Source organism: Sinocyclocheilus anshuiensis, unplaced genomic scaffold, assembly GCF_001515605.1.
Source record: "Sinocyclocheilus anshuiensis isolate Anshui unplaced genomic scaffold, SAMN03320099.WGS_v1.1 scaffold848, whole genome shotgun sequence".
Lineage (NCBI taxonomy): Eukaryota > Metazoa > Chordata > Actinopteri > Cypriniformes > Cyprinidae > Sinocyclocheilus > Sinocyclocheilus anshuiensis.
Window position 1 is genome coordinate 262,247 of NW_015549628.1, and position 12,430 is coordinate 274,676.

The window sequence follows — 12,430 nt, forward strand, 5'->3', positions numbered from 1 at the left end:
GGCCACTTCCTGCGACACAGTCACACTTTTAGTGTGCCACTCCTTTTGCATGATCGAAAACTCACCGATTTGTATTCCATTCTGCAAGGAAAAGATCTTCTGTTGCTGCTGCTCCAGCAGGTTGTTAAGAGCTTTCACATGCTTGAGTGTGAGCTCCAACACAACAGCCTTCTCCAAGTGTCCCAGAGTCTAAAACAGGAAGAACCCAGATAAGCATGTTGATCTTTCTTATGTAACACACTCCGCAGTGGCTCAGAGAGGAAAAGGAACGGAGACACTCCTCTCCGCTCACCAGTGCATGCACGTGTGCGTGCAAGTAATATTCAGATATTCCACATGACAATCTAACATGCTTTGTTGACGTGAATAATTAACTAAAGCCAGATTCACTATATGGAGTGCCGAAAGTTTACAGGTTGTATATATTAAAAATGTATATCAAGCACATTACAGGAGGTGACTAATCCAAAGGCAGGACAAAAGTGATTTATTCATGATCAACAAGCAGGTGGCGCTTTATACTACAACAAAGTGAGGTGAGCCGATCCACTCCCATATTACTTACAGTGAGTTTAAGGTGTTCGGGCAGCAAATCCTTCAACTGGGCGATGCACTCGTTTATTCTGTCTCTCCTTTTCTTCTCGATCAATCGGTGAGGCAATTTGTATGTATCCTGGGGGTTAGTTATTAAAATGTTATATTAATTTCCATGCGAAAAAACATCAATAACAAACCAAAACTACAGAAATTAAAAGTGTGCATTATAAATCTTGTTTAAAACATTAAAAGAGACTTATATCAAACAAAAGTGGCAAGTAAAAGTGCGCAATCATATTTGTGCGTAATTGCGCATTTCGTACCTTGCTGTCCTCGCTGCGCTTCATTCCCCGCCGGGGTTTATACACATATATGGGAAAGTCCATTCTATAAAATATAATAAAATACAGCCAATAAGAGATCTAGCTCCCAGGAAAGCTTTCAGAGACATAAATACGCAACAACTGGAGACTGACTTACCCTTGCATGTCAGAGATATCCATCGAGGCGTGTTTGGCCATACTTGGAGGAGGCTGAGCACTGGTAATCCTTTCCATTTTACCCTATTAATATGTCTTACTGATGTAAGAATAGGGTAGATTTAATTAAAAAATATATATATATACGAATATATAAAAATAAAAAGCAGATCCGTTACTCTCTCATAAAAGTCCACGTGTTTTCCTCGAATAAAGTCGTTTTGGTTCCAGATACGGTGTCTCAAAACTAGGACGCAGAAGTGATGTTGTTGTGAGGTGGAGGTGCAGGAGGCGTTTATCGGCTCCGGTGCTGGTTAAATGAGTGAATGTGGGTGGATTTGAAGTACGTGTTAAATAAACCCTGTGACTGCAGACACGTCTCGAGCTCCAGTCACATGAGCCTCACGTGTGTGACGGCGCTTTCAGAGCTCAACCCATTTACAGCAGACCGCCCGCCTTCCCGAGTCCCGTGTCCCACCATGCTGCTGCTCTCTCTCTCTCTCTCTCTATCTCTATCTCTCTCTCAGCGCACAATAGCAGCTCTTCTCAGAAACGTGTTGTGAGCGCCTTATCCTGGATTGACTTGAAAGCATATGTTATGATGTAGATCTAGACTACCCTACCGTCAAAAACAAAAACAGCACAAAAAGATTTATTTACTGTCGTAATTATGATGGTAATTGCGATTTATTTACCGTCGTTATTATGACAGATCAACACAATTGAAAGAATTAGACCTATGTGTGTGAAATATAAATACATGTATGTATAATTATAATGATGTATACATTATTACTTAAAATTAAACACATACTTTAACATTTTAGTTTTCGACCTACTCTCGAATCCAGCAAATATTTTCCCTACCAATGTGAGCTGTGCTTGCATAAAGGATTATGTTGCTTTACAAACACACGCACGCGGGTCTGAATGTGTGCGTGCAGTGGATAGAAGCTTCTAGAAAGAAACGCATGTCAAATGAATGATGTGCAGAGCACCTGTTGCTCCATCGATATAGCCTAATGCAAGTATTCATTAACAAAATTCCCCTGACATGATGCAGGCACACGAGCGAGCCGTTGTCATGGTTACACAATAGTAGCAGATGCGCCGTTACTTCACACCGGGACCATTTGGCGCTCCACGTGCAGCCGCTCATGGCTCTCTCGTGCTGCGGCTCGGTTTGTTGTGGCCGGTTGTACTCGGCGGCGGTCACGTTGAACTCCTCATGGCGGCGCAGGGAGAGGGCGGAGGCGGAGGACCGGCTGAATCCCCGGGACTGACGTCACCCGTTTATTTTAGTGCCGAGCGCGCTGAGGAGAAACGTGCCAATGGCGGCAGCGGTGCTTTCACGCGCTGTTTAACTGTAAATAACGCGCAGAATGACTGTCAGAAATAAAATGTGGCAAGATTTTTTTTAGTTCTAAAGAGTCTAGAAATGCTGCCACGTGTAAATAAGTATGTAGCATGATTTACTTTGCTAGGTCCATGTTACAATAGGCCTATTACATGCTGCTAAAATTAATTACCATATCAACAAGAAACCCAGTGATGCCTACGATGCAAATATATTATAATCAGCACAAAATTAGTAAATGATTTTGGGTTGTTTTCTCTCACTAAAATAACTCATTTAACAATAAATAAAATAATTAGTTAATTCATTTGAATGTATGAGTTGATTTATTTATAAGAATAGCCTACAATTTTTTTAAATGAACACATTGAATATAGGCTATGCAAGGAAAATGTGACCCTCTGAATTCTGCACTGGTAGCAGCCGCATTAAGGTTTTGAGGTCTGCTCATATAATATAGTTAATAATTTAAATTCAGATAGAACTGGTGAAAAGAAGTTGGAGTTGTTGTTGTTTTTTTATCTCTCTAAGTGCAGCAACAGGATGACAAAGCATCCTTCAGCACAGGCGGAGGACCGAGCCAGTGCATGAGACACTTCCTTTCAGTCACTTAATACAGAATGCAAGCAGATTTGTGATGTGTCCTTGAGGCTTTGGGTGTAATATAGGCTTACTGTGGTTCACACTTTAGTGTGAATTCTGAGAAATATAAACCTGTGCTTAATATGCAGATAGTACTTGGAACTGGCAGTCATAGTCTGAGAAGAAAAACACATAATGGAACAGCCCACCATGACCCTAAAAAGCTAATGCAATAAACTACAAATGCAACGTGTTTTAAGTGGTTAATTTCACAGTTGGACCTTATAATAGTCGCTTTTATTACATAAGTGGAACAAGAATTTTAATAGGTCATGTGATAACAGAACGGTTTGGTTGGTTTAGTCTTAAACAGCTTGCTGTCCCAATGCCAATTCAGTTTCACAGGCTGTTTTCTTCGTTTAAGGAAAGTCCCCTTATTTGACTGCAAATATGTTAACCTAATATTAAATGTAGGTGTGTTATTATTGCTTTAAGAATAGGAATGCTGTAAAAATGTAAACGGGACAATGCATTTCAGAAACACTTTACATTAATGTCCATCATTTGCATTTTATACATACAAGTAGTTAAAATAGCAAAAGTATTTTTTAAAACTGTTTTTGCAAGTAGCATATATAAAGTTCAGATTGCTCATTAGTGTGAATGTAAATGCTCTTTTTCATTAACCATATTAAGGACCAAGAAGGCAAGAATATATATATATATATATTCAGAAATGCACAAAAACATGTCAATTTAAAATTTGAAAAATATATGCAAAACACTTTGTATAATGTTTGCATTTTGTGAAAAACAAATGTTTAAAAGGTCGTTAAATACAGCTTTTAAAAAATCATATGTTCATACTTTTTTTTTTTTTATGTGTGAGAAGTATTGAAGTTTTGGAAGTTTAAAGTTTTGTTTTTTATTTATTTTTTTTCCTCCAAAATGTGATTTTTAGTGAATTGTATTGTATCCAATTAGGGTCAGTTTGACACGGCGCAATAATCATCTAATTGTCCCTTTAATTGTTCTTTATAAACGAGCCTGGTTAGAACATTTGAACAAAATGTGACGAACATACAGTACCACTCACAAAGTACTCTCACTCTCTCTAAGTGTAAAAATTACTAATAGCTCATCGTGCTCATACCTTGCCGGTTAAATGAGAAAGTGTGCACGATGTCCTGAGGCTCACTGTTGAAATAGCTCTAACATTAACTTTATAATAAGCTTACTAAAAGCACAGAGAGAAAGTGGCACTCACAGACCCACCCTGGACATATTAAAACTTCAAGAATGTCCTATTTCTTACTAAACCGATGGTTCCCAGTCATAATTTCCTTCTTCTGCCTTTGCACCGGTTAATTTTATTTCCCAAATGTCATTTAACTCGTGGAAGGTTTCAGTCTGATGTTGCACTTTACACGGGGATTTTAGAGCAATACTTCTGACGATGTTGCCAGGTATCAATAATTAAGCATTTAAGGTGCGTCTGACACTTCAGTCACACTTCTGCTCTTTTTTACAGACAACAGCGAAGTTATACCACAGTGTTTTACTTTGAAATCGATTTGGGACTCTCCAGTCTGACCTCTGTTACTATACAAAGCTGCTCTGTCTACGACTCACAAGCACATAAATACAGGCTTTGCCAGTGCGTGGAAAACAGCTTTTTTTTCTCCTTTTTTGCAGATCGACATGAAAGGTCACAGAAAGTCCATTTCCTTAGAGAAGCATGGGTTGCCGGCTCTTATTAATCTTGAATTCTTAATAAGCTCAACTTCCTTTGCATTGACCGGGTGAATACAATGTCAAGTCATGAGAAAGCTGTGAAATGATGCAGTCATCAATCTACACATATAAACGCACATATGTTTTCGTACCGCTGAAATTAACACATTGTGTGTGGGTACTTACTATTATACAGAATACCAGCTAATGAACAAAATAAAATAAATGATGTAAAACAAGAAGCAGAATTATGGATATTTAACGCTGATGTCCCCTTTTTCACTGTCAAAATACATCCATTTAAACCACAAAAAGAGACATACAAAAACTATATTTCAGTTCTGGTCCTTTGAACGAGAAATACATATTTTATTAAATATCACTAAAGTAATTTACAGTCTCATATATATATATATATATATATATGTGTGTATGTATGTATATATGTATCATGTGTGTGTGTATATATATATATATATATATATATATATACACCTATTAAATCAGTAGTAGGCTTATTTCTCATTAACAGTGCTGTTAATTATTAGGATGCTATGAAACCATATCTCTCTATATAAAAGCAAAGACCTGCAAACATATATACATGTATTACAAGAAAAACAAAATAAATAAAGAAAAAAATGGATAGTATTAAGAAACTGGCTTGCTTTGCTCAGCTAAAAGATGAAACTGTCTAGAAAAATGTGACTGACTACAGACGAAAACTTGACAAAGATTGCTTTTGTCAGCAAATATTCCTCCTGCGCTTCACCTTCTGAGTTGCAGGAGTATACAACAGGCACAGTAAACATGGCTCTATAATGACAAGATTGATACAAGTTCAATTATTTTAGTGCATTAATTTTAAGACAAAAATCAATCTTAACTGCCTAAACATCTACTTCATCTATTATTACTCTGTATATGACTTCTAAGGTCATAAATCTGACTGCACAAACAAAAAGCCATAAACCATAATAAGGAGCTCCTAAATACCAAACAGAACCTGATACTATTCATGAGAATTAAAGAATTCTAAATTGGCATAATCTCCTATAAGCGTTTTTAAAATATATGTTGATATAAATAAATGAACTTAAATACAAAAAAGGCGTTTTTTCCCCCATATACATATCATATCTGATGTCAAACTTCACTTTGCTAACAGTATTCCTACAATACCTGGTCTCTAATGTATTTCATTATAATCAAAGCAAAAGAACAAAAGAAAAATAAATTACTGCACCGTCCCTTTAAGACATAATATACAGATGTTGCATATTAAAGTATTAATATTGCACAAAATACAAAAATAAGACATCAAATACTGACTGCTATGGGTCAATACAAAAAGATGTGTGTCCAAGCAGCATCTACAGGCTGCAGCACATGTTCGTAAGTCGTGCAGTATCTAGTGTAGCTTGTTGTCACTCTGTGGAAGAGTGATGCAAATTCACTTCCTCTTTAACACACAGAAACATTTGGCACTCAAATGGATGTGAGGAACGGGGTGAAAGTCTTTTATACTTTCCTGGTGGCCTACAGCCATTTATTTTGGGTGTACACAGCAGGTTGTGGTGATGATGTGTCTGTGATGTCTTGACACGCACACGCTCATACACACGCACACGGAAAGGCTGATGCGATCGATGGCTGCAGGAGACAGCTGTAGGACACTTGGCCGGTGGAACGGAGGTTCAGGCGGGCTGCTGGGGGTTCACGTTCATGTGTTGGGGGTGTCCCAGTAGCCCGATCCTCTGTTTCTGTTTCCTCTGCTCTGTCATCTGTCAAAACAAACACAACAAGTGTTTAAATAAATATTTCTCATCTCCTATCTGCCTATCCCACACACCAGGCATGCATATTGTATATCTGTTTATGTGAATTTGTTTTGATATTTTTTGATATAATTTTAGATATTTATGTGATATTTACAATTACATATTCTTATATAATTATACTAGGTAAGGGAGGCAGTGTCTCCTCAAAATATTGGATGAGAAACAAAAATCGTTGTTCAAAAATAAAACCCCCACTGTTACAAAACAACATTAAAAAGTGTGTACTGTAAATCACTCGTTTTTTTTTCTAAAAAAAACGTCCAACAGCGACACCAGCAGGTAAAGTTACAACGTGAGTCTGCTGCGTCTCTCTCGCCTCCCCTGAGCCCATTGAGTTTTAACAGACCCCCTAAAGCATGGGGGGTAATTGAGAATGAATGAGGGAAAGTCACGTGAGAGGAGGCAATGCCTCCATCGCGATATGATTGGACATGACTGGTTGTGATCGGCTGTGATTGGATAATGTGATAAATCCCACCTCTTGTGTTCTTGCGCATTCCGTGTTCACGAATCAGTCTGAATTAACAATATAATGGCGTTAATAGGAAGACTATTTTAAAAACGTAAGTAAACAACTCACACACTTAGATATAAACACTTTGTTACTTCAAAATAAGACTTAAAATGGCGTGAAAGCATGATCTGTGGGAGTTTTTAGTGAGTAATCAGCTTGGCAAATCTCTGCGTATTTACCGATCTTTGATGACTTATGATCTGAAAAATCCAACAATTAATTGAATTTTGAATTTTCAAAAAATAAGTTTAAACAAAAGTTAACTATTAAAAAGAATAGCTGAACATAAGTTAACAAATAATTTAAATTGTTTTAAATTGTTATTGCCTTGAGTTATTATTTTGGAATGAAAGTAAAATGCTTAAAAACACTAACATACTTGGCTTTAATAAACATAATATTTATTACATTGTTAATGTAAAAATATAAAATAGATATTTTTTTTTCTGATAGTGTAAGTAAGTCGTGGCCTAATGGTTACGGGGAAGTCGTGGCCTAATGGTTAGAGAGTCGGACTCGTAACCCAAGGTTGCGGGTTCGAGTCTCGTACCGGCAGGGATTGTAGGTGGGGGGAGTGAATGTACAGTGCTCTCTCCCACCTTCAATACCATGACTGAGGTGCCCTTGAGCAAGGCACCGAACCCCCAACTGCTCCCCGGGCGCTGCAGCATAAATGGCTGCCCACTGCTCCGGGTGTGTGTTCACGGTGTGTGTGTGTTCACTGCTGTGTGTGTGCACTTTGGATGGGATAAATGCAGAGCACTAATTCCGAGTATGGGTCACCATACTTGGCCACATGTCACGTCACTTTTTTCACTTTGTAATGTTTATTTAACCAAGACAATGTGACTGGGACATAAATTCACAATGGATTCCAAAAAAGTGTGTGTGTGACACTATATGCTGATGATTACTTTTATATTTACATATTTTATAACAGTTTTTCTTCAGAGTGAGTGTATATATATATATATGTAGATAGACACACATCTGTATAGTAAATCTAAATATGTAAAAATATATGTTAAAGTTGAATATGTAAAAGTAACTCTGCTTCCTTATTCAAAAAACACACATACATCTGAAGTTTTTGTCCATTTTAAATCTTCCTCATCTCCTGTTTGTCTCTCCCGCAGATCAGGCATGTCATGCAGTGATGCATTCTGTGTGTCCGTTCATGTTGCCTTGGTTATGACCTCATAACACAAGAGCGTCTGTGTATTGTAGGTGTGTGTGTGTGTGTGTGCTGCCTTATAAAAAGCTACTTGGAAAATAAAATGGAGCAATTGGAGCAATGTCATGCAGTGTTGTGTAACTGAGCTACAACATACACTAACACACACTCATGCTCACGTACACAGTTCCACAGAAATGCAGACCGTCTGTACCGAAATCCCCTACTCTGACTCAACAGCTACAAAAGCGAGCCAAAAAACGCTCACGCATGTGTATATTAAAGTTGATGTCCACAGGAAGTACCTCATACTACTAAACAATCACACAGCCATTTAAAGGTAAGTGGCACTGCTCGCTCCTCCATATAAGGAGCCGTCAACTGCAGTTTTTCACGTCTTGATCTGTAATCCAAGCAAAATAATAATAAACATCTGAGACAAAATGCTTTAGAGCTAAAATACCGCGTGAGATCCTGCCTAGATTTAAGCTCACCCCAAAAACACCCATTCGTAAAAGAAATCTGAAATGATTGAATCACTACATTAAAAGGACCCCAGGCGGGTCACATGAGGGAACTCTGGGAGGGACGTCACATGATTACACTAGTGCTTTGAGTGAAATAGATCACAGGATGAAATAATCATCTTGAAAATTGACAATTAAAATGAAACAGTTTGTATAGGTAGGTAGATAGACAGACAGACAGACAGACAGACAGACAGACAGACAGATAGATAGCATTACATTAACTGTCATTTTATATATAGGCAAAATATATATTTTATCTTTTATGTAAATTATGCTAAGCATTTAAGCATATATGTGCAGATTAAAAGGTTTTGGAATACATCAATTTATTCATTTTTTTTTAAAAACATGAGTATATTAATTTTCTAAGACTATTATAGTGGAGATTTGCTATGGATTTGATGTATTTGGGCCTTATCATTTTTAAACAATTCTCATATAAATGGTGCTTCTGGTGCCTGAAAGTCTTTTTGTATTTTATTTTATTTCATTTTGTTTTTATTGCAGTTACTTGATTTTTTTAATTTCTAATTTTGTCTTATTTACACTTTTCCCATGTGGAATCTTGGACAGAGTGTATGATAGCAGAAAAAGACAAACAAACCTGTTATAATATTTTAACAAGATCATAGACTGCAAACACAGCCCAAGATTATCAGCAAATATCAACAAATGGGAAAACAAATCCTTCATTTTCAAATGTTTGTGGGAAGAATTCTTATCATTCTCTCTTCCAAGTTTAAAGTAAGAAAGGGAAAAGCAAAACTGCTACTGACACGTGCAACCACCACATTGACGCAGGATAATAGTGAAAGTTTGTTGGTTTTTACTTGCTTTGTCTTCTTTTAGCCAAACAATGACCTTTTCCCCCTGTCTGGGGTACAAAAAAAACAGATCAACTTCCCTGTAGACACTTCCCATTTTATGTGGCTGCACACCTCAAGTTGGTGTTTATTCGACACTATTTACAAGAAATCAACGACATGAAAGCAAATCCCATTACGCATATGCATCTAAGCATCTAAGTCAATGACCCACTTTATCATATTCATCTATGTGTGCTACACTGTTTATCTGTGGAAACAAACAAGCTCGAGTTCACAGAACTTCATCTGGACGACAATGCGGCTGAATAAAAGTGAAACAACACTTGGCCTCGTGACGCAGGTGAAAGATCATTTTAAATACCACGAGCTGAAGGCAGAAAGAGAAAGACAGACAGAAATGACTCATTGCCCTTTGGTCTAATTGAACCTTGTAGAGGTTGTGTACTCGTACTGACTGACCTTGAAGGCCTAGTTTCACTCACACCCAACTCCAATTCTAGTCTGTGCAGTCTATTTCAACAGCTAAACGGGTCAAGACTACACCTCATCCTCATCGGGGCGTGAAGAACTGGCCTAGCACGTCAGCATTACGGACATAAAGTTCTGACATCAGGCCAAAAGCATCGGCACTCACCTGCTCTTTCAGTTCAGTCAGTTGGCCTGACAGGTTCGAGACCAGCTTCATGGTGGATTCAAGTTTCTCCTGAAGATTCCTGATCTCGTTCTGTTCGCCCTCGGCATCGCTGCTAACCAGCGACATGGCCCGCATGCGTGGAAACCAGTCCAAGTTGAGTTCCTGTTGAAATAGTACACATTAGTGTTCTTGGTAACACGTTATTATTATATATAAAGTGCAGCATATTAATAGTATACATTCAATAGTTACAAATGAAATAAAACTCAAAGTCACTTACATACTGGTTAAAATTTTGGCAAAAGACTGTGCAGCAAGCATGCGTTATAAAGATCAAAAGTTAAAGTAAAGACTTTTATAATGTTGCAAAAAAATTCTATTTATAATAAATTCTTTTAGTTCATTAAAGAATCCTGACAAAATGAACCAGTTTCCACAAAATATGAACTGTTTTTAACATTGATAATGAGAAACTTTGTTTTTCTTTTTTTTTTTTGGAGCATCAAATCAGCATATTAGAATGATTTCTGAAGGATCATGTGACACTGAAGACTGGAGTAATGATGCTGAAAATTTAGTTTTTCATAACATAAATAAATTACATTTTAACATTTTTAAATCGAAAACAGTTATTTTAAACCGCAATAATATTTCACGATATTACTGTTTTTATGATTTATTTATTTACACTGCTAAGACATCCCTCAGATTCACCTGTGTGAATTTGAGGGATGCTGACTCTTCTGATTTTTCTTTTATGCCAAAAATCATTAGGATGTTAAGTAAAAATCATGTTCCATGAAGACATTTAGTAAATTTCCTACCGTAAATATATCAAAACTTAATCTTTGATTAATGCATGGCTAAGAAATTCATTTGGACAACTTCAAAGGCGATTTTCTCAATATTTAGATTTTTTTGCAGCCTCAAATTCCAGATTTCCAAATAGTTGTATCTCAGCCGTATATTGTCCTATCCTAACAAGCTTATTTAAGCTTATTTATTCGGCTTTCAGATGATGTACAAATCTCAATTTCCAAAAAATTGACCCTTATGACTGGTTTTGTGGTCCAGGGTCACATATGTTTGATATTTTGTTACTGAATACAACTTAATTCATACATCAGGCCTGACTTATTTGGGTCACTTCACATGAATTGCTGACCTGTCAAACGAAGCATTCTTCAGTGTCTGCTGTATGATTTATTCATTATTTACTCACAGTTTCAAATTTTTTTCCCTTCCAAAACACTTTCCAAACGTCCTCCACTAGATTTCCCACCATGCACATTGCACAAACCATTCTAGAAATCAGACATTAACTAATGGTGTGCTTGAAGTCATGTCCTCCTCCACCTCCCATTCCCTCATTGTCTCTCTGTTCATAAGAATATCTGTCATTACGTCAGACAAAATTCCCTATGTGTAACATAATTACAGCAAAGGAAATGCAGTATCAAAGTCACATGAGCATGTGGACATCCTCACCCTCAGATCGGAGCTACCAAACATTGAGCACTATGTTTCTCCCTAACTAGCATACAATTATTTAACAAGGGGGAATCTACCGTCATTCCTCAATGAGATATTTGACATTATACACACTAATTCAATCAAGCAAAACACTAAAAACAGTATCGGACCGCAAGATGAAACCAGGTTTGGATCTATTTTGGACTTTCAGGAAATTTAGATTTACTTTTGAGCATCATAAATCACCTCAGATGGAGAAACATAAAAAAAACAACCCGATGCAACAGTGTAAAGCCCAATTCCGTGGTAAAACGCAGACTTGGCAACACTGTGTGGCATTTTATACAGGCAAAAAAAAGTACAAAGTTTACATTTGACTTTTCAGTGATTTTTTGGTCTAGTACAAAAAGTTCTTAATGAAACAGCCATGTTCTTTTGTTGCAATATCTCAGGATAGTTTATAGTACAACAGGCAATCAGAGACAGCAGTGGGAGTCTTGGAGATCCAGCCTGAGCCAAACACGATTGCGGAATGTCTGACTTGTGACTGGTGGGAGAGGTCAGACGCAGATCCAAATAAGGACGAGAGGGAATCTAACAGAAGCAGGGAAAAAGTGATAGTCACGTTAAAGAATGCCGGTCAAAGAAAACGCCATTCTCCCCACTGCTGGAGTACTTGCGCACACACACACACACACACACACACACACACACACACACTCGGCCTGCAGACAGACAAGCCCCGACT

At 37.4% G+C, this 12,430-nt stretch overlaps 2 protein-coding genes across 3 annotated transcripts in view; both read right to left on the bottom strand.

The window, feature by feature from the left end:
• LOC107659534 (class E basic helix-loop-helix protein 40-like) overlaps window positions 1–1,414 on the bottom strand; it is a 6,955-nt gene extending 5,541 nt beyond the window's left edge. The window contains exons 1-4 of one of the 2 annotated variants that reach the window (XM_016448517.1): window positions 1,018–1,414; window positions 861–924; window positions 566–673; window positions 66–189 (exon numbers count right to left, since the gene is read on the bottom strand). In XM_016448517.1, the coding sequence (XP_016304003.1) occupies window positions 66–189; window positions 566–673; window positions 861–924; window positions 1,018–1,094 (373 nt within the window). In that variant the 5' untranslated portion in view covers window positions 1,095–1,414. The remainder of the gene's footprint in view (window positions 1–65; window positions 190–565; window positions 674–860; window positions 925–1,017) is intronic. The other variant, XM_016448516.1, reaches the window with a different exon arrangement.
• Window positions 1,415–5,759: 4,345 nt separating this feature from the next.
• The window catches only part of LOC107659525 (inositol 1,4,5-trisphosphate receptor type 1-like), a 167,435-nt gene continuing 160,764 nt past the window's right edge, over window positions 5,760–12,430 (bottom strand). Inside the window, exons 62-63 of the mRNA XM_016448504.1 lie at window positions 10,210–10,371; window positions 5,760–6,473 (exon numbers count right to left, since the gene is read on the bottom strand). Of these exons, the coding sequence (XP_016303990.1) occupies window positions 6,387–6,473; window positions 10,210–10,371 (249 nt within the window). The 3' untranslated portion in view covers window positions 5,760–6,386. The remainder of the gene's footprint in view (window positions 6,474–10,209; window positions 10,372–12,430) is intronic.